Source organism: Triturus cristatus, chromosome 5_2, assembly GCF_964204655.1.
Source record: "Triturus cristatus chromosome 5_2, aTriCri1.1, whole genome shotgun sequence".
NCBI classification, from domain to species: Eukaryota; Metazoa; Chordata; class Amphibia; order Caudata; family Salamandridae; genus Triturus; species Triturus cristatus.
This window is the reverse complement of record NC_140588.1, coordinates 449,334,662-449,361,872: the sequence shown is the minus strand read 5'-3', so window position 1 is coordinate 449,361,872 and position 27,211 is coordinate 449,334,662. Positions and strand designations below refer to the sequence as shown.

The 27,211-nt window shown below is 44.6% G+C and overlaps 1 protein-coding gene across 1 annotated transcript in view; it reads left to right on the top strand.

Moving 5' to 3' along the window:
- Positions 1-23,143, top strand: part of HUS1 (HUS1 checkpoint clamp component) — a 210,935-nt gene extending 187,792 nt beyond the window's left edge. Inside the window, exons 6-8 of the mRNA XM_085607393.1 lie at positions 9,497-9,596; positions 20,139-20,270; positions 22,449-23,143. Coding sequence (XP_085463519.1) covers positions 9,497-9,596; positions 20,139-20,270; positions 22,449-22,531 — 315 coding nt within the window. The 3' untranslated portion in view covers positions 22,532-23,143. The remainder of the gene's footprint in view (positions 1-9,496; positions 9,597-20,138; positions 20,271-22,448) is intronic.
- Positions 23,144-27,211: the final 4,068 nt, after the last annotated feature.

The following is a 27,211-nucleotide window of genomic DNA, read 5'->3' as shown; positions in this document are numbered from 1 at the left end:
TGATGTGGTCATCCGTCCCCATGCCCTTAATAAAGCCATGCTGCCATACTAAAACTAGCTGCTGCATAACCTTATTCAATCATGATGCAAATATCTTTGAGTATAATTTCGCATCACTGTTTACCAGTGTTATTGGTCTATAAGACCCCATATTCATGGAGTCCTTCCCTTTTAAAAAAAAAAAATTATATTTGCAGTCTCCCATGAAGCCGGAGATCTAGCCCCCTTTCTAACTTCTTTAAATAAACCCAAAATCTCCTGGCCGACCTCCTTAACAAAAATGTTATAAAATTCAAGTGGTATGGCATCCGTACCAGTGGCCTTACCAGTTGGAAGATCTTGCAGAGCCACCTGAAGATCCTCTTGAGAAATTTCAGTGCCCAAAAAAAAAGCCTCCTCCTGTGATAGCCTCGCCTTTGGTGGAAAGTCGAGCTCATACGTTATATCGCCTTCTGCCGGTGGGGCTACCGCAGTATACAGTACCCCGTAATGTTCTGTAAAGGCTTCTCTAATCACAGTGACATCAGACAATAAATCTCCCTGCATATTCCTAATTTGTTTTATGTGCCTCGCCGCTGTCTGTTGCCTAGACCTAACTGCCAATAATCGACCTACTGTCTCACTATATTCGTAGCACTGTTGTTTCTTAGCGAGGTACTTGCCCGCCCTTTTGCCTGTATAAAAATCATTTAAAGCAGCTTTAGTCACCATAATGGAGTCTGAGATTATAGAAAGATCCCCACCATTATTTGCCTCAAAAATTAATTCAGTCTCCAAAAGAGCTAATTTCTGATAGTAGCATTTAATTTGTTCAGTACTTTTCTTTTGCTTGTTAAGACTATATCTCAAGGTCTCCCCTCTCACTGATGCTTTGAAGGATACCATACCATTCCTGGGGGTGCACTGTCTTTGTTAAACATAAAGAATTCACAGATCCAGACTCTCATATAATTTACATACTCCTGATCGAAGAGGAGTGCTCTCTGGAAGGTACATTTTTTCTGTATCCTCATTAGGCCTATCAGTGGAAATTCATACACTACCAGATTGTGGTCCGACATTACCCTAGGAAATAATTCTATTCGAGCATCCTTCAAGAGAGATGGTGAAACCAAAAAATAATCCAACCTGGCGAATTTCCGATGGGGGGGCCGAGTAATAGGTTGCTGCCCCAGCTTTATCTAATGTACCCATGGATCCATTCACATTTAGATCCCCGCCCACTAAATAAGGGGCGGGCCAAGAAGGGAGCTCAATGGATCGGTGGTTCAGTACTGAAGGGTCAACTAAAACGGGAGCATATACTGAGCACAGAGTGAATATCCCAGCCCCTCCCTTAATTTCCATAATTATCCACCTATCATTCTTATCCACACTCTTTCTCTCACAGATAATATTTTTACTTTTAAACAAAACTGCCTCTCCCTTAGTCCTAACATCCTGAGTCATGTGCGCGATTAACTTAAACCCTAGCGTATCAAGCACTTTAAAATCTTTACACACTATATGTGTCTCTTGTAAACACAATAGATCCACTCGTAAGACTTTAAGATCTTCTTGTACCCTTCTGCTTTTAGTCCCATCATTGAGGCCACAGATATTTATAGTAGCAATGCGAATATTAGCCATTATTCATTAAGTCACTTCTCTTTGCAAACTCTCAACCAAATCAGACATTAGACTTCGAGCATAGCAACATAAAATACCTATCAAATTACTAAGGAAGCACTGGGTACTTATTCTGGCAGATTCAACATTTTTACCCATCAAACAAATACAAAAAATTAAAATAGAAAATATAGCATTCTTCAACTGTAGTTTGCTCTCAACTCTAACACTGAAAAAGCCACCCCCCACCATCACCCAACCCTGCCTGCCCCCTCCCCCTACCCCCATCCCATGAAAGCTAACAGACCTCCCAGGTCTGAGTGATAGAGAAAGCACGTGTGTGTGTGTGTGTGTGTGTGTGTGTGTGTGTGTGTGCAGATATTTATATAGCGCAAATCACCAACCAGTCTCTAAGCGCTTGCTTAGGAAACCCGTCCTGGTATTCCCCTGTGAGATATCACAAGGTGAAAGCCAGGCATCCCGCCGCGAGGGGCCATTGTGGAGATTAAGCAAGCTATTGCCCAGAGTCGCAGAGTGTGAACCCATGAATCGAGTATGCACTGGAGCGAGAATTATCAAGTCCATGGACAATTTATGGACTCAAGACCCAGCCAAGCATTGAACCCTGGTCCCGGGCTGACCTCTGCTTCCAGGTCTGCCTACTCTAACCAGTGAGCCACACTTCTCCACATAACACCACGGCGCCACCTCCCCCACGCACACGGAAACAAAACATAACCAGAAAAAAAAAAACAGGAGGGACATAACATACAGCCAGCCCTATTCATAAATATTCTTATTCTTTTCTTTTCTCCCCATGAATTTGGTCAAGGTACTCCCTAGCCTGAATTTCAGAGGTAAAAAAAAAATCTAACAGCCCCTTTAACAATTGTTTTAAGCTTTGCTGGAGCCAGTAAGTACGCCTCAAACCCTGCATCCTGGAACGGTTTGATTAGTTGCTGCAAGCTGGTGCTTCTCCTCTCCACAGTTATGTGGCAAAAATCAGGGGGTACGAAAAAAGAAACATCCTTATACTGCCTTCTAGCCTCAGGCGAGCTTTTTCAAAGATGGACAGCCTAAGTGCAAAATTGCCAAAAAAAAACAGGATTGCCCTTGGCTGGCTTGTATTCCTGTTCGACCCCTTCTGACGGACAAAGGGGAATCTGTGAACCCTCTCGATCTCTCGCTCCCAATCCCACCCATTGAGCTCGGGGAAGGACTCCTTAAAAAGACCAAGCATAAAGCCCCAAATGTCATCACCCTCTATGCCTTCCTTAATTCCCAGGACTCTCAGGTTATTTCTTCGTTGGCAATTTTCTATGTCCTCCAGTTTCCACATTACATACGATAGTTGGGCTTCATGAGTCTTTGTTTGCTCCCTCACCGCTTCCAGATGCGTCTCCACTGTCACAGTTCTAATTTCCATAGCATCCAACCTTTCACAGATTTCCCCACAGGTTCGACCTACTTTCCAAATAGCCCCTTCCAATTTTTGTTGTGCCCTGTCTTGTCTTTTTCCCATCTGCTCTAGTTTCTGCACGATGTTCCTTAATAGTCTCCAGGATGAGACTCGCCAGTGATTTTTTATTTAGGGCAGAATCGCCGAGATGTTCTGGCAAGGAGGGATCCCAAAAAACTGACGCTTACTCTAGAGGGGCGATAATTCCGGTATCTGAGTAGTCCCACTTTAGGCCAGAAGCCCCACTATTTTTCTTTGTCTCTTTAGGCCCCTTAGAGCCTTTTGAGGTCCTCCGAGATTTTTTATGTTGCCTTCGAGCTGTATCGGGGGCTTCCAGTGTGCTAGACCCCGAAGTAGAATCAGTATGGTCGGAGTCGCTATATTCAGGATTAGAGTCTGAGGTCCCTGAATGAGAGTCTTCCGTTAGAGAAAATAATTTATCCGGCCCATCCAAGATAGCTTCTGACATGATCTCTATAGAAGCTAGCTTGTTTATGTCCCTGTCACTTCCCTGACCTGGAGCTGAACATAATGCCTCAGGTGGAAGCATAGACAGCTCATTGGTTTGGGAAAGGACAGCAGGTTCCATCGCCAGTAGTGGTAATTGCGCCACTGCCCTGGCCTCGCAGGATGTAACCGTAATAGACTCATTAACCACATGCGTTCCTTGTATATCCTGTAAGACCTGGGTCTCCTTGTTGGCTTGTGATATACACTCAAAACCAGCGCTGGCAGCAGTATCCACAACCTTGTCCGTTTCCTTAGATGTCAAATTAGCTGCCTCAGCCACTACATTCGCGGGCCCTTCTTTGGTTTAATAAAAGGCAGTTATAGCCAACTGGGGTGGTGTAGACGTGGTAACTGAATTATTTTCTTCATGAGCAATCACTGTTTCTTCCAAAGTTTTTGAGATGCTACCCTTTTTGCTGGCTGCTTGTTTTTTTTCCTGCAGCAACCTCCATTTAACTGTCCCTGTGTCCTGTATTTTTTTCTGGGTGCGGCTCTCTTGGGGTTTACCCAAACCAGTCTCCATGTTTGCAGGCGATTGCTCTTGTCTACATTGAGCAACATTCTGCTCCTTCTGCAGTCTTGTGAATTTAGGTGGCATTTTGCTGACAGTGAATAGCCAGCTGCTAAGCACACGTCGTGTTCTTTGAACAACTCCTCCCCTGGCAGCATCAACCAAACCGGCCCACAAGCGTAGAGAACAGCCCAAAAACTTGACCCGCTCCTTGGGCGGTAAAGCCCTAGCGACCGTCTTGCACTGTGCTGCCCCTACCTCCTGAGAGCCGTTGTGTCTCCCTGCCGCTGCTGCGTAGATCCGTGACTCCCAGGCCAGCGAGCTGCGTGTATTGAGTGCGGGCGTCTCCGGAGCCCTGAACGCCAGGAAAGACACCAGCGCAGCACAGCGTCCAAATCGTCGTCCCCCCCCCCCCCAGCCCCCCCCGAAATCTTCAGGCTTCATCTGTTCTCAGGCAGGTGCGTCGAGCCATCCGAGACTTTGCCATCTTCCCCCCCCCCCCCCCCCCGATGGTTACACTCCGTGTGGGGCTCGGGAGAAGAGGCTCTGCCGCGGAGCTCTACGCTATCGCCATCTTGCTTTCCCTCCAGCGATCCTCACGTCTGCCATCTTTCCAAACACTCTGCGCACTACAATTAGGCCAAGACAGTCCTCGCCTACAAGAATCACACAGTGCGCCAGCGACCCTCACACGTGTCTGGCAGTTTAGTTTGCGCAGATTTCGCTTTGTATTCCAAACCTCGCCTGCTTCAGTCCCCACCTCTTTTCGTGTTTTTTAATATTACACAGGACAACATACCAAAACAGAGCGCCACCTTTCCCTTTTAATATACCGCACCAGGCGCAATGCTGCTGGACGAAATAATGCGCTAATCCTTCACTTTTATATACGGAAAGTTTATGTTATATGAATTTGTAGCGCGCACAGCTACTCCAAAGAGTGTCCCGGCGCGAAACCTGAAGTAGATCATGATTCTAAAAATTAGAACAGGAAGGTTTTCAACTTTTTTTTGAAGATCCGAGTGTCTTGAATACTACGTATAGCCAAAGGCAAGGCGTTCCAACCAAGAGCCGCCTTCCGAACAAGGGAGCAGCCGCCCAACCTTTGGCGGATAAAACGGGGGGCCTGAACCAGCAATTTGGATGCAGAGCGCAGTTGTCTTGACGGTAGGTAAAAAGAGAACCTCTTCTGCAAATAGCTGGGTCCCCGACCATACAGCGCGGAATGGGCAATAGACAAAACCTTACATTTAATCCGCGCCTCCATAGGAAGCCAATGTAGGGAGCGTAAGTGAAAGCGCACACTGCTTCTTCTGGGAAGATCTAGGAGGAGGCGGACCGCTAAATTCTGTACCACCTGGAGCTTCCTCACCAAATAGCCGGGGGACCCAACATAAAGTGCATTAGCATAGTCCAGGCGAGAAAGAATCAACGCACGGACTACAGTTTCCCTTGCATCCTTTGGGAGAAGAGGCAGAAACTTCCTCAAGGATTTCAAAATGCCAAAACTGGATCCCGCCAATTTCTTGATCTGGGTAGCAAAGGTTAAGTACTCCTCAAACCAAACACCTAGATTTTTTACAGCATTGTCTGACATACTAGGCAGGGGAAACTCCGCCGTCCATAATGACTCTCTAAAGTTAGAAGGAAATTTACCATAGGGAAGTATTTCGGATTTCTCCTCATTACACTTCAGTTGGGCCTGAGCCAACCAATGAAACACAGAAGACAAGCAGTGCTGAGCAGAGCAGACCTCTGCGTCGTCACCCTTCCAGGTAAACAGCAACTGAGTGTCGTCCACATATGCGATCACCTTAGCCCCGAGCTCCTCCGCTAAATATATCAGTGGGGTGACATAGATGTTAAAGAGCAAGGGGCTAAGGGAAGATCCCTGCGGAACGCCTGTGGGAACTGGCTGGGAATCTGAAACACAAGGTGGAAGCCAGATCTGCTGCGACCTGTTGGACAAGAAGGATATGAGCCAGTCCAGAGCGGAACCGGCAATGCCAATTTCCGAGAGGCGAGCAAGGAGAAGGGGATGAGGCTCCGTGTCGAATGCCGCTGAGAGGTCCAGCATAATCAAGGCTGCCCTCCCGCTGGCATCCAGACACTCGCGGATAACTACCGAAACCTCTATCAACGCAGTCTCTGTACTATAGGCTGCTCGGAAGCCCGACTGCGCATGGTGCAGCAGGCCAGCGTCTTCTACAAATGCCGTGAGTTGAGGATCCAGAGGGAAAAGAGGGAGCCATAGGTCCAGAGAGACCGGTGGAAAAGGCCGCCTGGATTGCCTGAATCTTATCAAGGAAGAACTTGGTCAGTACATTGCACCAAACTTCCGAGAATGGTGCCGAACAGACCTGGGCACGAGGATCCACAAAGCTTTGTACAATGGAAAAAAATTCTTTTGAATTATTATTCACTTGAAAAATGCGCAAGGAAAAATACCGATATTTTTGCTTCAGTAATCGCCCTATAATATTCCTTTTGTTTAGTTCTAAGCGCATGTTTCGCCAGTGAGCAGTAATTATTAGCACGCCATAGTCTCTCCAATACCTTACAGTCATGTTTCAATAGGCGGAACTCCGGTGAGAACCAGGGTTTGGAGGGGGAATCTCTAGCGAGCCTAGAGGTACGAGGTGAAGAAAGCGCGGTCACTGAATTAGAGATCCATTTGGTGAACCCCAACAGACACTCTTCCAGGTCCTGCTGACAAATAGGCCGCGAAGAAACTAGGGCACTATTAAAATGCTGAGGATCAATTTTGCGAAACATTGGGGGCAAATTGGACTCCAACTGCACCTTCTGCTGCAGAACCTCTCATGAAAAACAGACAAGAAAGTGGTCTGACCAAGAAACCGGCCGAGGCTGGTCGGTCTGTATGGGATCTAATAAATGGCCTCCCTGACGCGTGGGAAAGGCAAACCCATTGTGAGAGTTGAGCCAGATTGAGTGATTCCAGAAAATCTCTGGAATCACTGGACTCTGGCTAGTCAAGATGGAGGTTAACATCTCCTAGGACCAAGTAGTGAGAAAAAAGAATTGCCCGTTCCACCACGGCATCACTAAAGGCATTGAGAAAGGAGCTAGCCGGGCCAGGGGGATGATAAATGAGGGAACCACCCAACGTAAAGTGCGAGGAGAGATGCAAACTAAAATCCAGCACTTCACTATCGCCCCACACATTGATATCCTCCATGTGGAGAGCCCACTTTTCCGTATACATAATAGCAATGCCCCCTTCCACCTTTCCGGTCTAATCGGGCGATCTTAAAGCCAACTGGGGTGGCAAGTGCAGCAATAGGGTTCGAAGTGTCATTTAACCATGTCTCCGTGATGAACAGCAAATCTAAGCTGTTGTCCAAAACCAGATCAAATACATCCACATGGTGCTTCCTCAAAGATCTCACATTAATAAGAGCAGCTTGAATAAACTGGGACCTAGATGCCATACTAACAGAAATCCTATCTGGAAGGTCTAAAGACGGCATGAAACCACAAGTATCACACACATAGTCTCGGCGGCACGGTGACATACCCCTGCCTTGGGGAGAACACATAGTTGGTCTAAGAGCTTTAAGGGACGCCGCCGACCGTACACACCTTTCGCCCACCACCTCTTTCGATTGGGCAGCATAACTTGCCCTGGCCACTGTCGGTACACTGACCGGCGCAGACGGGCTTGCCTTCGGCGCGTGAAGATTGACGTCCCGCGAGCAGCGACTAGAGCGCTGACCGGGGAGAACGCGTGGCACTAACAAAATGTCCGCTCAGGCCAGAGTTTCCTCGCAAAAAGCCAGTACGTGATTAGCCCGTAAAAAGGAGTTTATCACACTCCAGAGTGCAAAGTCAGCAATTTCACAGAATAAAACATTAAAAAGCAAAAGCCCCCCACAGTTTTCTTTGTTATTGTTATAACTTTGTTAAAATAATATTCCCATGCAAATTCATGAAACACAAGCTATTCAGCAGAGGTAGATTAGCGGGGATGCTTTAGCTTTAAACGTGTTTGCTTAGAGCACACATTTACAGCAAAATACTTGTTGAAGATCAGGGATATTTTATCTCCTTGTAAATAGTGGCTCACTAAAAGCTATTTCGGAAAATCTGCACATTTAATAGCACATGTCATTATTACTACTCTCAACTGTACTGGTTTTATCACCGTAAACAGGATAATAATCTGAGTGAGCCCTGGGAGATTAAGTGATTAGCCCAAAATCACAGGATATTTAGTAGATGCCGGGAATAAATCTGATTCTCCGTTCCAAAGTTGGCAGTTCTGGAAGTGTGGCCTATATTAATTACTAACTTATCAGAACATGAGGGCTTACCTCTATTGTATATAATATAGGGATGGCAACCTGCCCATTGCTTAGCCCTTTGTTGGAATCTCGGTCATTCTGCTTTAATGCATCCTAAATGGCCACCAGATCCCATGTGACACTTTCATCCCTTTATCTGGGGCAGGGACCAGGCACAGATTCATTACATTTAATTGGCGTCCATTCGCTTACACCTTCATTCAAGTGCTATTTAATTGAAGTGCAATTTTTTTACATAGGTTGTTGCTTTCCTCTTCCACCCACCACATTCCATGTTGCTGATCACTTCGCCCCCACCCCTCCGGTCTTGCTTGTTTTGTTTTCATTGGGATTGTTGCACCACACAGAATTCCACAACTAACAATTGCAATCCAACCCACATACATCCACTCCACACTAAACTGCATAAAAAAGCACATTGCCATTTACATCACCAATAGCTCTAACTCTCACAAATGCGAGACCTATTGCATTGAAAATGCTTGTTTAAAACTGTAATTTAATTCCAAACTGGCATTTTCCAGTTTGATTGCCTGATGAAACCCTTTTTAGGTTCATGCTTGTTTTTTTATGTAAAGATAAATTCAATAAGTGTTTGGACAAATAAATGGTATTATAGATGGTTAACGATGAAAAACTGTGTGTTTTTTTACCTAGGGGTACTGAGTGGCATCAAACATATAAGATCGTAGCTTCAGTTGTCTTTGATGTCTCTCGGAACCCCTAGGTAAAAAATACCACGGATATCCACGTTTTACCCATAAAAAGAGAAAACAAATTCTTGCCACACACTCCCATCTTCCCATGTGCTTTCCCTCCCCCTCTCGAGCCCGTGTTCTCTGCTCTCTATTGGAGCAGAGAGCCAGCACTGCACTGACAGGCTCTTGGAGACGGCTGTCTCAGCAACTTACAATTCCTTTGATGTTGCAACAGTGGGAAACCGCTTTTGTTACATACTGTTGATACTTGATAGCAGTGAAGCCCAGATTTAGAATCTGGTATTTCGACTAATGACACACCTTGAGAGCCATACATTTCAAAGGATTACTGCTGTTGTTAACGTCACATCTTTCATTTTAACAGGTAATTGAAGCTAATCGAAATGGGGAAATGAATCTCAAGATTGAGACTGATTTGGTGTCTGTTACTACAAATTTTAAAGATCTTGGGAATCCACCGTGGAGTAAGTGTTGAAGTTCACAGTTAAACTATCTTTGCACAATGATCATTTTGATAGGACAAGATAAGCTATGTAATAGAATTTAACACATTTGTAGATGTGCTGCTTCCTTATCTGCCCAGGGACTTGGTGTTTTCCACTCACCTGCCTCTACTGTGTCATGTGTAGTTCATATTTTTCCACTAACTGCACATTTTCCCATCCCTGTGGATTTATTGCCATGTATATATGGAGTTAGGGCTTCACGTGATCTGACTTCCCTACTTTCAGTAACTCCAGAAACGTCTTTAATTCTATGGGTATTGTAAAGCATGCATAGGCCAAGGGTGTTCAAATGCTGCCTGTTACAACCTTGTTTAGGGCCAGGTAGGAAAGAATGCTATTTCCTCAGACGTTTTCCATTATAGCTGAGTTTTTTTAGCTACTCAATTAATTATTTGGTAAGTGGGCATTTTTCATTCCATGTTTAAGATAAGGTAATTTTTTTCTTTTAATAAATAGATTCCTCTAGACTCCTCAGACTTTGCTAACATCCGCCGCAATACTGCTCTTTCTTTCTTGGATAAGTGTCTTAAGAAGAGAGCAGCACTTCAATTACGGCACTGTCTCGCATACCACAATTTATTACATTCCCGTCTATCAGGTTTTAAGCTGTTAATGGCACCTGATGGTTATGATTCATTTTGTCAACAATATGAGCATAAGGATGCTGCTCGTTCTGGCTTCCTTGTAATACTACATCTGTTTGTGGCATTCGACCTCTTTGACCAATGCACACTCCTGTCCATTGTTTGAGTTTTGAACTCTTGCTTTAAACTAGTTGCCTCATGTTTCTGGTGCGCAAGGTGCCCCACGGCTTGATGTCAGACACCACTTTTAGATCTTGTTCCAAGTTGTGTCATACCCGTTCCAACTACATATGCTGATAGCCAATAACTTTAGCATTTTGTTATGTGATGCCAACCACCTGAGGAACTACATCAGTCATCAGATATTGCATACCATTAGACCCTCATATTGAAACCACAGAGACTACATTTCTTAGAATGCATAATTTTGCTTTGTAGATTCCTCATATTTGAAGTGTCTTTAGGTGTCTTACTGGATCTGAAAATTGTTTTCAGCAATACCTCTAATGGCATTCAGTAGAGCAGCTGCTAAAGAGTTGCCCTCAGATGTGACGTTGTAGGTCCATAATGGCACAAACCACCCACATGGATAACACCAGTTCCCTATTTCCACATGTCAAATGAATGAAAATGGGTTTACTAACTGTAAATATTTCTTCACCAGATTTTTTTGAGGATTATCTTTTCTTTTAATTACATCCCTTTTAATTCCTTAGTATGTCTCCCACTAAAATGAAAGCTTTATACCGTGCACATGGTGCAATAAATAGGAAGCTGTCCAAACACATTCAAGAGCCACGGAACACACATGGATTAGTCGGCATCAATGAAGATGATTGAGTCTGTTCGTCTAAAGTGACCCTGTGCTAACATATTCAGACACGGAAGACTGAGCACCAAGTATACAGATTTAGTACTTGACTATTAAAGTAGCAAAGTGATTAATCCAAGGCTTACACAGGGAGTTGGTGCAGGGTTATAGATTCAGAACTCAGTAACTAACAAATTAGTGCCCAATAAATTGAATGTCCATCCAGTCCATCGTCTTTATACAAAACATTACTTTGATGTGCAGTCAACTCAATATTACACATATGCAAGATTAACAATATAGGCATATTAGTATCATTACAAGGAAATTGGGCAATATTTCACAGTTAGAATGATTTGGCTCTTGCCTAGGGCTAACTAAGTCTGTCCTTGCAGTTCTCTTGTTTCTGTTGCTAACTGTGCCTTTCTCTAATAATGGGAGGCAAACACTAGTTAAGTAGTTACCACTTCAATCTTGGGTCGCTAGCGCCACTATCGGCCATGTACTACCTTGGTGCTTATGTGGGTGAGGTACCTCTTCTGGGACTTGTCTCATTGGTTGTCACCCAGTCCCACCTTCTTCTGTAACGTGAGGTATTCTAAGAGCGGTCTTATTTTATTTATAAAGTTTTGTATAGTGTGAACGTGACCCTCGAGCGGTATCAGAGCGCTTTACATTATGAGAAGCCGAGTAACAATTGGTCTGGTAAACAGGAAAACATATGCGTGAGAGCCGAACATATCATACAGTAAAATATGATAACAGGGTTTGGATCGGATTAAAGCCAGTACTAGAAAGGATAGTCCACATAAGAGTGTGGTATCTATACCTTTTCAATGTCACCGACATATTGACTTAGAGTAACTACTTAGTCAGTAGATAAGATTTGGCTTCTTTTTTGAAGAGGCGGTAGTGGAAATTAGGCCAAGGTCCGGTGGTAAAGAGTTCCATATCTTGGGTGCGATAGCCGAGAATGCTCTGGCACCCGTTTTTTTTTTGTGGGTTCGTTGGGGTTTCAGAAGCAAGGTTAGCGCTCTTCGTGAAGATCTGCTGCCCCATGATTTTTCTAGCTTTTGGGCCAGGTAACTAGGGGTATTGAAGTGTACCACTTAATGCATCATGCAATCAATTTTCAGTTTGATTCTTGCTTCGTATGGTAGCCAGTTTAATGATTTTAGGGCTGGTAAGATGTGCACGTTTCTTTTAGTTCGAGGACAAGTCTTGCTGCTGCGTTAAGGGAGGCTCTTAGAGGATCTTGGTTAGGAACGGTTGTTGTCTTCAAAAGCCGCAGATTCAAGCACAAGCAAAACTCCCTACCCATACAAGATGAGAGCCTGCCTGTAGGAAAGTGGTTCATTATGTGGTATGTGTGTGAAGCCATCCAATGTAATAAAGTCACAATCTTTAACAGGTTCAGTTAGCGTATCTTTAATAAAAACCCTTAGCTCAATCCTGTGTGGCTGTGGCACAGAGCAGTTGGATTTAATCAAAGGAACAAATGTAAAATATTTAGTAGTACCAAAACTGAAGATAAGTAAGAAACACAACACAATAAAAATCCATTACCAAATTATAAAAATAGTGTATTTTATTTATTTATTTAAAGATTTATAAAGCGCGCAGCTACACAACAGGATTTCCTGGCACTGAGCAGGACAACACGCAAACCAAGGTTGCAGATAGTAGAATAGAGAGGATTATACTTGGTTGTATAGAAAGGTCTTTAGCTTCTTACGGAAGGCTAAAAGCGACTAACAGATCCTAAATTTCAGAGGAAGGGAATTCCACAGTTTAGGTCCAAGGTAGGAAAACGAGCGGCTCTCATACGAGTAAGCCAGACTCTGAGAACAGAAAAAAGAAAGAGGCTGGCTGATCTCAACTGACGAGTGGGTACATAAGGTTTGACCAGTCTTTGTTTAGCCATGCTTAGCTCAAAACATGTAACATGTTAAACGCGATGCACTTGTTCACCTTGAGCCAGTGGAGTTGATGAAGCAAAGGTAAGACAAAGGTGTGTCGAGGCAACCAAAAAAGAAGGGGGCATTTTGAATGTGCTGTAAACGGTGGACGGAGGCTTGATCAGCGCCCAGGTACAATACATTGCCATAGTCAAGTCTGGAAATCACCAGTGCCTGCATTACGGTTCTCCGGGCTGCAGGTGGAATTAACCAAAGGATTTTCTTTAGCCACTTGAGAACCGCAAAGCATGTTGCAGTGACTCTTGGGCTCTGAGGGAGAAGTTGTTTTCAATAGTAAAACCCAAGTTCTTAACCTTAGGAACCGGTACAGGTAAAGGTCCCAAAGTGTCAGGCCAATGGTTAACTCCCCAGAGTTTAGGATTGTTTCCCAGACTGAGGACCTCTGTTTTAGAACTGTTCAGCTTCAAAGCGTTACTGGACTTCACAAGGAAATATTACGCAGTCCGAGCTGGAGCAAAGAAGGGTCCTGATGCTGAGCAGATGAAAGAGAAAAGATGATCTGGGTATCGTCTGTGTAGGAAAAAATGGTCAGTCCCGACTTTTCTGCAATGTCCGCCAGAAGGCGGACATAAGGATTAAAAAGCAAAGGGCTTAAAATCGAGCACTGCGGTACTCCTGACGTTAAGACTATTGAATTCGATTTAGTGGTATGTGAGAAGACTTGAAACGAGAGATCTTTTAAAAAAGAAATCAGCCACCTCAAGGCAACACCTACAATGCCTGAGGCTTCAAGACGATCCACCAAGATGGAGTGTGAGACCGTGTCAAAAGCCGCAATCAAGTCCAGTAAAATGAGAGCTGCCGTACCACCGCAGTGAAGCTGCTGGCTAAGATATTCCGTAAAACCAAGCAAAGCCGATTCGGTACTGTACCCAGAACGAAAACTTGACTGTGACGGATGAAATAAATTGTGCAACGCCACATGAGAGGATAGTTGTGAGTTGATGTGTCTTTCCAAGACTTTGGAGAAGGCAGAAAGGTGGGATATAGGGCGGTAATTTGACCAGCAAAGAGGATCGAGGCCGGCCTTTTTCAACAAAGGGAGCACAAGAGCGTTTTTCCAATTCAGGGGCACGTGACCTGAGCTTAAAGTGCTATTAAGCAGATTAAGAATCATTCTAAGGGCTGACTCGTCCAAAAGTCTGAGCTTGGATGGAGGAAAGAGGATCAGGTGGGGGTATTTTTACCTTAAAATAGACACCAAAACAACAAAATTTAATTGAGAGAAATCGTAATTACCATTACTTTAACTTCGTCTTTTAAATGCAATAAATTGTTACAAGTGGTTGAATGCCACAGGCTAAAACGTCTGTTAGGACTTTCTTGGATTTGTCACAGTGGGCTGGGGGCCAGTCACGGAACCACTCTTGTCCAGGGGGACAGTTTCCTGTCACTTTCAGCAGTCTTGAGGTCCTCGTGGCACTTTTATCCTTTTTACCATGTTCCTGCCAAGAAGTGGTCCTGATGCTGGGGGATACAGGATGCTGAAGACACTGAATATGCTGGAGAGGCTGCAGAGGTGGGGAGTGCTCCTTGGTATCCACAAGTATCGAGGGTCGCCTCTCGCCTCAATCTCCCACGGTGCACGGGAGAATCCAGTGCAGGTCCAGTTGTCACTGGTCTCCCAGCCCCAGAGGTCTTTAATGGTTGCTTGTAGGTAAGTTCTTCCTTCCAATGTTAGCCAGAGTCCACTTTCATGTCGGCCATGGGTCTCATGGACTTAAGGGGCACATCAGATCGGTCAGAACTCTGTCTCCCAGCAGACACTTCTTCGTTCACTGATGGGCAGGTGTTTCTAGGCAGCAAGTCTCTAGAGTGTAGATTTCTTCTGGCTTTTGTGTCCCTGGTGCTGAACAGGTGGCTAGCCAATAAGCCCTTTGAGTCACTGCTGTCCTGGCACAAGTGGAGACTTTTCTTCACGAGTGGCCACAGCAGGGACAGTCTTCTTTGCAGTCTGTTGGGTTCAGGAGGTGCAGTCTGTTGGGTACAGCTATCTTTGCTGGGTCCAGGGAGCACCTGGGGGTCAGTCCTTCTTTCTAGGAGCGCGTGGAGCTCATTTTCCACGAGTTGTCACAGCAGGTGCAGTCCTTTTCTGTGGATCCCTCGGGCGAAGCCGATGTAGTACTTCCTCTTTGCAGCCTCTCTTTGCTGGGTCCATGGAGAAGGACAGTCCTTCTGTCTTCCTTCCTGTCCAGTAGTGATCCCAGGTCTGGGGTGCCACTTTTATGCCATCTTCTCAATTGTGGGAGGGGAGTACTCACTAGACAATGGGACAATAGTATCCACGAGGCGAACCTTCCTACTTTACATCACTTCCTGGCGGTTTGGTCACCAAACAATCCCAGGATGCCCCTCTCTACCTGAATCCAAGATGGCACAAGCCATTTCTGTGAGGAGCCCTGGAAACTCCACAGAGCTGTACCTAGCCTAATGAGCCACTACTCTGGAAAACCTGTTCTGCAACTGGGTTTTCTCTTCTAGAGAAGATGCCTGCCTGTCTGCCTACAGTGCCTACCCAAAGAAGCGGGCAGGTGTAGGTGTGATCGCCATTGGCTTCACTGAGGCGGTAACCTCTTTGAAGCTGGGCCATCTGTGGCTTTTGCCCAGTAGTCATCCTGGTGGAGGAGGTCACACCTCCTACCACCTGCAATGTTTTTGTTCCCTATTCCTGAGAGTGCTTCACGCTTCTAGCAGAGGGCCGCAAGTTGTCTCGAGTGACAGCTGCAGCAGATAGACAGGAAAGGCTAATGGAGGCTTAGGAAACAAAGTGGTTACTTTCTAAAGTTAACTTTCTGTTAAAATGTACCTCAACTCCAATCTTCGCAATGAGTTAGTTTTACTGGAATGATTAATTTGATACCTTGTAGTAATATCTTTGGCGGTCCAAAGTAGAAGTTAGCACTTAGCGCAGTGGTTAGTGAAACTCATTATTAGCCATCGGGGTCACCGCTCTTGCTACAGTGAAAACCACAGTTTCTTTTTTTCAGTGTTGAGGAATGTTAATACAAAAGGGACATGTCCTTTTTAAATCTAAGCAAAAAGAAGTCATTTCCTAAACTACCTAATATGCTGTGGAAAATGGGTAGTTCCTCCAGAGATGAGGTTGGAATCTGACGAGGGACTATTAGTTATCCCTAAAGTCAGCACTTCAGCACCCCCAGGCTTCAGTGGTGGCAAAGGTCGTGGAGCATACCATCACAGTGTTGTGCATAACCACAGCAAGGGAGCGTGAACCGCTGGTCCTCGCTACAGGCAATCTAATGCTGCCTCCTTAGGGAGCTATATCAGGTCCCTCAGTTAGCAAGAGTTCTTGATAGGAATGCCTCCAATTAAGACTTCTTGTGCTGACAATCCACCCTACCCCCAAACTCTCCCAGGTCTGCCCTGTCACTAGAAATAAGAGATGCCACCATTTTTAGTCAAAGGCGGTCTAGTTACTCTACAATAGTCAAGCTCCACTGTGCAGGGCGTGTTACTGGCTTCCTGATTTACTGCCCCCTTACACCACAGAGCCTCCCTTCAGGTCATCAGTCCATAAGTACTGCGGTTTCAAGCACACACATATGATTGTCATGTGTGCTGAGGCGAAAAAGAAAAGGTCAAAACTCCATAGGCTCGCTTTGTGGAGAACTCAAGGAAGGCTGCATGCTTGCAAAATTATGCAGGACTACTTTCCAACAGTTTCAGAAGACCAAGCCGGTGACACCTACCTCGTTTCAGAGTCTCACAATGACACTGGGTGCTGTAGCACCAGCTATGCCGGCCCCTTTCAAACAGTCCAAACATTACAAAGCAATCGTCGCCATTTGCTCTGCAAATTAGTTGTGTGACTGATCGCAGCAAAGTGGGCAAGTCCTCTAGCACCATCACAGTAAATCCCACCATAGCAAAGACATCTTTTATTACGTTGACCAGGGTATACTAGTATTAATGAAACAATTGCCCCGTGGGACTCATTTAATCGTGGTAAACTTGTATGTATATTGGTGAGAACCCTGTGTTATTGTAACTTATTTTCTAACCCGAAGTTAATTACAAAAAAACACAAAAAAATAAAGCACAGGACACATTTAGTTTCCATTTGAATGCAGTAAGTGATCATAGCACAGGTGATGCAGTGCTCCAATAATGAATATATTTGCAACATACATCAACAAAGAAACTGTACGATTCTCAATGGTTGTCTACTCTAATCGACAATAATCATGAAAAGGATGCATAAATCAATATGACATCCCCTGGTCTTGGTTCTCCTTGTAGGGTTGCACTGGGGATAGTGCAGGCTGAAAAAGCTTGTGAAGACAGTCGACCATACAGCTTCAGAACTCTGTTTTGATGTTTCGATCTTGCTTCTTCTGGACAGTTTGGCTGTGGGATGTTTGTGGCTCCACTGTGACCTCAATCCATTGATATCTTTTCTTCACATATTGTCTAGTTAGCTGGGCCGTGTGCAGGCGTTCCTGGGATCAGGTTGGCTTCTCCTTGCAGCCAAGGCCAGTGCCTTTTACAGGCAGGTAAGCCCCCTTTTTCTTCATAAGTCACAGCAGCAAAGCTTCATATAGGCTTCCCAACAAGGATTCTGGTCATTGTCTGGTGTCCTTTTATAGATTATGTGTAGGCCTTGTTGATGTTCAAGAGGCCAACCAATTGGAGGTCAAGGAGAGCAGTGCTTCCTGTTGTGGCCAAAGAAGGAATCCAAGAAAACTAGAGTTTTTCCTGTATTTGAAAGTTGAACATTCCTCCAATGCAGGAGAAGTGCATCTTTCTGTTGTTGTCCAATTTTCCCTGGCTGTGCAGGGCAGAGTCACAGGTCTGACCAGTTTCGACTGATCCCAATGGTCGGTAGTGGGAATAGCAACCTTCTTTCAAAATGAGGGGGTATATTTAGGTGGCCCTAGAGTAATAAGCAAATGAAACACAATTGATGGACGAAATGCAGAAAAAATCAAAACATTCACTCCTAGTCAAGAGATCTGGGTTAAATCTATCATTCTTTTGCTCACCATGCACCCCCGTTTAGACCTGGCCATATGCAAATCAGTCTTCACCCTGTGCCTCATGGGAACAGTCCAGCCCGAACTGCCAAGCCAGGTCCTCCCTGGCGCGGAAACAAGCATCCTAGGACCAGTTTTGGGGGTTCACCCCTCTTCAGCCAGGATAGCTTGATTCCAGTGACACAGTGAGCCCAGAACCCACGTCTGGGCATACCTGGCGCACTTAGGGCGAGAAAGCAAAAGACACACAATTGATGGACAGAATTCAGAACAAATCGTTTGTTCGCGTTGCACTTTTCACCCTAAGTGGGATGGGTATGCCCAGACGTGGGTCCCTTGCTCACTGTGCCACTGGATTCAAGCTAGCCTGGCTGATGAATGGTAATACCCAGAAACCGGTCCCAGGATGCTTGGTTCCGGTTAAGAGAGAACCTGGCTTGGCAGTTCGGTCTGGACTGTTCCCATGAGGCACAGGGTCAAGACTGATTTGCATATGGCTGGGTCTAAACTGGGGTGGCATAGTGAGCAAAAGAACAATGGATCTAACCCAGATCTCTTGACTGGGGGTGAATGTATGATTTATTCAGCATTCCGTCCATCATTTATTTGCGTAGCACTTTTCACTCTAAATGGGATGAGTATGCCCAGACGTGGGTCCCTTGCTCACTGTGCCACTGGATTCAAGCTAGCCTGACTGATGAAGGGTAATACCCAGAAACCGGTCCCAGGATGCTTGTATCCGGTCCAGGGAGGACCTGGCTTGGCAGTTCGGTCTGGACTGTTCCCATGAGACACAGGGTCAAGACTGATTTGGATATGGCTGGGTCTAAACTGGGGTGGCATAGTGAGCAAAAGAACAATGGATTTAACCCAGATCTCTTCACTGGGGGTGAATGTATGATTTATTCAGCATTCCGTCCATCATTCGTTTGCGTAGCACTTTTCACCCTAAGAGGGATGGTTATGCCCAGACGTGGGTCCATTGCTCACTGTGCCACTGGATTCAAGCTAGCCTGACTGATGAAGGGTAATACCCAGAAACCGGTCCCAGGATGTTTGTTTCCGGTCGAGGGAGGATCTGGCTTGTCAGTTCGGTCTGGACTGTTCCCATGAGGCACAGGGTCTAAACTGGGGTAGCATAGTGAGCAAAAGAACAATGGATTTAACCCAGATCTCTTGACTGGGGGTGAATGTATGATTTATTCAGCATTCCGTCCATCATTTGTTTGCGTAGCACCTCGAGTAATAAGAGCACTGAGCTGATGAACAGATAAGTAAAGAGGTGGAGCACACCCAGTCAAGTAACATTATTGTCAAGTTCAATAGAGTAAAAACAGGGTAATTAGATAAAAGCGTAAAGTGTAGGATAACACAGCATCAAGCCATACAGAAAACTATAGTCCCACCTAATGCAGTGGTACTGCTTACCAGCAGGCCCTGGGCGTGGTAGAGGGGGTACAAAATTCTCTACTTTGATCTTAAGACTTCCATCACAGGAGGTAAGAGAAACAAGCATCAGTAAGGGAAAGAGGGAATTTAGTACATAAGAAGGAAGAGAAATATAAACCACTGCAGACAGACGATGATGACTAGCGTTGTACACATAATTTTATTACAGGGTCAGCCCAGGCGTTGTAAGCAGTGAAAGCCTGCATGACCCTGTATTTTGGCCTTGGGAACTGAAGCAACGAATAGGAGTTCTCTTATATTTAAAATCCCCTTAGTAGCCCTTCAGAATAAGTCATGGAACAAAGTTTCACTTAAGATGTTGTTAAAGAGAAGTCCGCTTTGTTCAGGAATGTGGGAAGATAGTTTGCACTCAAGTGTACCTTGGGAATAAAGTTAAAGCATATTACAGCATTGCGTGATCCTTGGAAGCGTTCCTCCAAGTCACCATAGTGGAAGAGTTGTGCGCGGATTGAAGTGCTTCTGACAGACTTGTGTATCGAATAAGACTGGAGACTTAATATTTTTGGTAATGAAATGGCATGCCTGTTAATTGTAAGTGAGGTGGCAGGAAGGTCATAAAACCATGCTTATACGTTTACCCAACAAACGATGCATTTGTTATAGGTTCTGATCACAATTCTAAATGTGAGTTGAGTTAAGAGTGGTTTTCTTTGTTGTTTTAGTTTCTGACGACACCTCTCAAGCTTCCACGCAGGATCGAGATCCTGAGGCAATGGCCGAGGCACGCGTGGACATCAGGAAACTTTTACAATTTCTTGCAGGACAGCAAGTGAACCCTACCAAGGCAATATGTAGTAAGTGATTTCTATTTAGACTACAGTAATGTTATTTACTTCAAGTGTATTGGCCAAAATGTGTGAGCAGTTGATAACTAGACTGCACCACAGCATACCTTAAAAGGGGCTATAAAACAATTTCAGATTGTTTATTTATTTGAAAGCCTGAAAAACAACTTAACTCTATAAAATTTACATTTAGTGTGTACAAAGCAAAAGGTATGTGGGTGGGAGAGTGGCATGGAGGTATATGACATACAAAGGAAGTGTTTGGTCTTGGTTCTCATAATACAAGAAGTAGGTAGTTTAAGACAAACACAGGACAAGCAAATGCTTTCATTAGATTAAGTGCAATGCAGAATGTCTGAAATATCTAATGCTCATCTTTTAGGCTATTGTTGTACCAAAAATGTAGTGTTCGGAAATGCAGTCACTTGCAATAATTCTGTAAAGATATTTCCCTTCTCACACAAGCAGCTGGACTAAGTGAACAGCAACTGATGCGACTACTGCACCCTGTTCTATGAGGACCTAGCAGTGAAGAGTAGATCCCTGAAATGTTCAAAGGTGACCTCCCCCAATTTCCATGTTCCCGTCAGAACACAAAGTTTGTTTTTTATGCCAGACTTTAATTGTGATGTTGGCTAAAAGACCCTTTCTCTTCACTTTGTGACTTGGGTGCCTGTGTCCCTTGCTGACATAGGGTTATACGTATTATGGTTTGGAATGACAGGTACTATAAGGTTGTCAGCAGCTTTTGAATTCTGGTATTCCTCAATGTTTGAGCATTCCACCCAATACTGTGCTCGTTGATTTCAGTAATAACATAACCTCGATGATGGATGACAGGATTGGTGATTTTTCTTGCAGGTTCAAGAAGTCTGGGTTCAAAGAAGCCTGTCCCTCTTTGCTCACAGTTTAACTTCTCAGCTTTTTACTAAGTCCTGCAAGCACTGATAAACTTCCACTTAACATTTAAATGTCATGAATGAGTAGTCAAGCAGAGGAATACGCCACGTTGCAAATAAGTAGGTTGACTAGGTCTATGACATTTCGTATGATTTGAAAAAACTTCTATTCTGCTGCTGGGTGAATCTGTCGCTACTAAGAAAGCTTCAAGACAGTGGGTGCAGAGGACTCATTTAATGCTTTAAATGTTCTTGGTCTTATGCCGGACCTGTCAAGCAGTTAAGATCTGTATATAGAAAAGAGTGAAATTGGATCTTTATTGTGATATGTTTCCACTGAACCAAAGTAGTCAGTAAAATCCGGTAGGAAAAAACACTCATCCAGGTTAACCATTGTCGTCCTTTAGTTTTGGTTGACCTATTAGAATGAGAGCAGTAGGGCTGAGTGAATCCCCTTTCTTTTATTCATTTATTTTTACATTTTTCTTAAATGTGCCTGCGAGGAGAGATTGGGTTACAATAAACCACCTAGATTTGCTGCAGAGATGGGTTAAATTGGTTTATTTTCCAGCTCAGGCAGCTCGTGTGTTTCCCCTTAGAAGAATGAGATCCAGTATAAGTCACAAAAAATGCCCAAGTTGCCCACAAACCAGACAGTTCTTGTGGTGTGTGCATTCTCAATAGACCTCAATTTGCTGGGGAGAGCCACTAGGATATCTGAAAGTGCCTAAACATTCGGTTCTCAAACTCTATGGCCTTTTTTTCTATTTTGTTGTACGAGGAAGGGAAGTTTGCAGAATGTATTAGGACTTCGCTTGTGCATGGAGCCAGAACTAAAAAGGTATTCACCCAACAGAAGGTAGCAGTGGTATATGGTGAACTTCCAAACAGGCTGAATGTAAAAGTCCCCCTGCGTTCAATCAGAAACTAAAGTGAGACTGCTAAACAACTTTGGAGATTTCATAGATGGGTAAAAGTAGACGTCAAATGGAGCATTTCAGAATGCAATTTGCTATTAATTGCCTGAAATAAAGTCCCAAGTGCTACAGTCCATTGTATACATAGCAAGTCTGAACCACCCTAGGTGAGTTGCAGGCTTGAACTTAACAAAAACATTCCAAAAACTTTTTTTAAATGTTGGTGAAATTTGATTTTCAACTGAATCATTCCACAAGTTGGATGCAATTCTGTGGGTTTAAGAAGCAGCTCAAATTACATGGGTATACATTTTGACATTGCTTCCTATATTCAGAATGTATAAAACATCCTTTTCTCTCCTTTTTTCAAGATATTGTAAACAAAAGGATCGTCCACTTCATTTTGCTACATGAAGATGTTTCCTTACAATATTTCATCCCTGCAATTGCCTGAATACGTGACAATGGACTGATCTACAGACGAAAAGTGTTTGAATTGCAAGCACGAGTTGAATTCCACCCTGTGCAAGTTGTTCTGGCTCCAGTGCAGAAAGGTTGGCCAATACTGAATGAAAGCTGCAACATTGAAAACACTGAATGTTTTCCTACATTCAATTGCCGGAATACACCTCTTCAACATATATTTTTGACAGCAGTAATACAATAAATAATTCAAAAACCTGTCAAACAGAAAGTTACATTTCTACAGTTTGTGTAGTTCTGAGGCTGTAATAGAAGGTTGAGGTCTAGTGGTTTTTTTTCTTAAGTGTCTTTATTAGGTCCTGTGGATAAATCTCCCATGAAATCTTTTTAGTGTTTGAAAACATCCTAAACAAGTTAGCCAGTAATTTTTTTTTTTTTACTATTACAGCATAGCATGAAAAGGTAATGATTTGAACAATTATTGTAACATGTTAAACTCTCTCTCTAAGGTGTTACCTAATTATAACCAGACAGTTTATATGGGACAACTGGATCTGGAACTAATACAGTACATATACAAATTGCAAGAGTTTATTAGATTGTGATTCCACAGGAGAGGACAATAAAAGAGAGGATGCCCATGTTCTGGTTTCGAAAGATGTTGGCTGTGTTCTCAAGAAAAGGAATGTTTTAGAGGATAGGTTGTTATAACACATTGTAGTGTGTGTGTTCCATTGTGTGATGTTTATTAACGTCTCCGACTGTTATCTCTTGCACTACACCAGCTTAAGGGCTTCATGTTTTTTTCGTTTCAAGAAACTAACATTCCTATGATCTACAGTGCCATTGAAATGTTAAACTTGAATTTAGAGATACATGGCTCTTATTAAAAATATCCTCTCAGCTGCCTTCAACACAATCCCATCCTAATTTTTTTCTTATTGGTTTTGCAACATTTAACTATGCAAACAGTTGGTCCAGGACCCAAGCTGGGACCAGGAACACACACATTGGAGTTACAGATGAGTATGTTGCCACACATTTAACACCCAACAGCCAGTGATATAGTTAAAATATAGATCACAACATATAACCATGAGGTGCTATCCATGTAATCGAATCCCTCTATACAGGTTGCCCAAGGCGGGGGAGGCCACCTGTTCTCATCCCTCAGCCCTCCTTGACCCACTAGACCAAGGAAGGGCCAGGGTAATCTGTGACGAGCGGCTCGATATGCAATGTGTGTGGGAAGTCAGCAGCCCCAATCATGCTACTCACTCACACCATGGGCAGGGCTAGACAGTTCACAGCAGAGCGAAGTGCCTCAATGTCCTCAGCAGGACGTGCCTCAGAGCACACAACACAACATCATCAGGCCCTTATGTGAACAACAGGGAAACATGTAAAAGCAGGTGTGCACTGGGGCGGTTAAAGAGGGAGCTAGTCGTCCTTCACTTCCAGGCTCCTAATGTTTAGATCCCAGATCATCCCCCCAGTCCCGCTACCACCATGTCTACGGGCCTCCGTGAGGACATGTGATCCAGCCTGAGCCCTCTTTAAGAGAGTGCGTAGCAAGCACAGCACATCAGGGGCCACATGAGTTTCCCATGACCTAGAAATCTGTTGCTTTAACAATATAAATGCCGTCAGCCAACTTGGAGGTAGTCGCTACAATCTCCCCCTGGTCCACTCAATCACCGGGCACTCCCACACCATACTAAGGAAGCCCGCATCCGGTGTCCCACACCTGGGGCACACGGAGTGGTAGTTTGGTACATGCAGGCAATGCGTTGTGGTGTGAGATACGTTTGGTGCAGGCGGTTAAACTGCATATAACGGAAGTGTAGGTTCCGGGAGACCCCTTTAACCTGCTGCAGTGCTTGGAACCTTTGTGTCTGAGGCGTGTGGCTATAGATACACATGCTCTGCTTACTCGTGCCATCTAGTGTTGGGTCCGGATGTGTGCAAGTTGTTTTTCTCTGAAGAAGTCATTAAAGTCACAAGGTAGAGTGACTCCTCCTTTTGGTGATAATGCGCATGGGCATCGACTCCACTGTTCGATTGTTTTCTTTCCGCCGTCGGGTACAGATGTGTGTGCCTGCTCTTCAGGTTGAGACCGTTTTGGCTCCTATGGGTTTGCATTTTTACCCATGTCTGTATTGTCTTCATAAGCGTATCCCATCTTGCGTATTGAATCTCAGAAAACTATCGCTTGTTGGACTGGCATGCTTCATCAACGGCCCTTTGGGGCTTACCTATTCCATCCCCTCAGATTTCATCAGAGAATGACCTTCTGGTGAAGGAACAGACGCCATTCCGCTTCTGCCCGAGCTGCAAGCGAAGTACTCCAGGACTGACCAACAGCAGGTTTGTAAACTGTGTTTATCTCTTAAACACAGGAAAGAGGACTGCGAGACTCTCCGGGACTGCCAAGCACGTCAAAGGGAGATTCAGGAAAGATACTTCAGTAAATCGTCCGGCATCTTTGGCCACCACAATGTCGAGGAAGATGAGCAAGAACTCCATGAAGCCTCCGCTGTGAAGGAGGCGGTGTTCTCCATCGAAGGTTCTCCCTCAGAGCTCAAAATCGACCTAGAGATACACGATGTTCTACCGGGTCTACATACTGTGAGTACAGATGCCCCTGCACCTCCACCCAAATAACATTTGGTTCTGACCAAACACAAGGCTCCAGGGGGATTGATTCGGACGCTCACCCTCGGAGCTGAAACATCAGCCAAAGCCCTCCGCACCTACCACTTCGGCCTCAACTCTGCCCTCTGCATCAAGCCGAACAACTCTGCCTTTGGAACCGACTACTTTGGCTCTAAAACACAAATTCATCTCCACGCTGAAACCCTCGAAGACGGCTCTGAGATCCCACCTTGACACTCAAGTGGAGCCGATTCTCCACAAATTGCAGGAAAAGCTCAGTGCCCCCCAGATGCAAACACACATCCATCTTGAAACTGGACGTGCTTTAGCCAAGTCTCCGGTTCAGACTCCACTAACAGCCAAACACCAAATTTCCTTCGGCGAAGCCATTGATCTGCCGTTGCCATCCAAAAGAGATAATTGTACAAGGCCACCAGTCCTTTAACACCTCCTTCTCCATCTTCTCCACCACCACATCCACAGTCACTTCTCCAACATTATCTTCACCAAACTCTCACAGTGATCCCTTGGATATCACACCTCAGGGGTCCCCACAATCATTTATAGATGACCCTGGGACGGGGGATGATGCGTACAGTGCCACACCACCATCTCCTTATCTTTGGACTGCATACAAAATTGACTCCCAAGGGGACAGAGACCGACATTGGTACCCTGCTAGGCCATCTCCTCCTGATGACTCTACAGGGGTCTCCAACCATTTCTGTTCTGAGAGCTACTTATGTTCAATGAAACGTATTGAGAGCTACTAATTCTATTAGTGTTGTGTATTTTTTTTTTATATGTATAATAATTCAACCAAGCAGAAGCTTTCTAATTTAATAAGCTGGGCTGCACACAGGTAAGCTACTTAGGTAGCTGGAGAGCTACAGTAGCTCACAAGTTACTGGTTGGAGACCCTTGCTCTACTTGATAAGAAGCTCATTGGCAGGACTGCAGCATATCACAATGTTCAATTGCACAAAGCCCCTTATGTAGAGGATTTCCTTTTCAAGACTCTCTCCTCAACGCATAGGGCAAACCAATATCTCCCTATGCTCAAAGGTATGCTATGGCATGTCACAATATCTTCAAAGGCCCCTCCACGAGCTAGGAACATCACTCCTAGGGTAGACAAAAAGTACAATGGCTATCCGTCCCACCCTATTTACATCAAAGGACACATTCTGCCCTACTCACTAGTCATTACTAACACTCGTAAACCTGCACATTCCCAAGCTGCCGCTGATGCTCCACCTCCTGACAAGTAGAGCAAATTAATTGATGCTTCGGGAAAAAATGACCATGCCCACTGGGACAAGATAGGACGACTCCTCCAACACCACCAGAGGACTACAAAAAGAGCACATGAGCTTTTCTCTGTGGGAAAGCTCATTTCAAACACATCTATGAGATGCACGTTATATTTCACAGATACAGCGGCTAGGGCAATTAACACATCTACTCTGTTGCAGCGCCATGCCTGTCTGTGCAGATCTGATTTTAAACCAAAAGTACAACAGACCCTATTAAAGGTCCTCTTTGATAAAGAACATCTTTTATGCCTTAAGGTTCCCATGGCTCACAAACAAATGAATAAAGATACAACTCTATGGGTACCCTACAAACATCAATTCCCAGTAGCTCCTTTTGCCACTCCTCCAATAGGGCACGCTCCAAAGCTGCATCTACCAAAGCCTCTTCCTCATATCACCGGGGCCAGAGTCACCACTCCTCTCGCCGAGGCTACTATAACGGTTTCTATAGAGGAAATAACACAAAAGGTAGAGGCAAAGGTGCTTTCCTACGTGGTACAACATCTGCCACATAACAGAGACTTCTTTCTCCATCCCCCCCCCCCCCCCCCCCCACCCTGATCATTGTACAACCGTCGGGGGACGATTACATCAATTTCTCCCCACATGACAATCCATAACATCAGGCCAGTGGGTGTTGGATATTATCCAAATTAATTATTGTCTGGAGCTCATCACCACACCTCCAAATATTCCACCTCACACTCGCAAGCTCTCTCTTGGACACCAAAGATTACTCA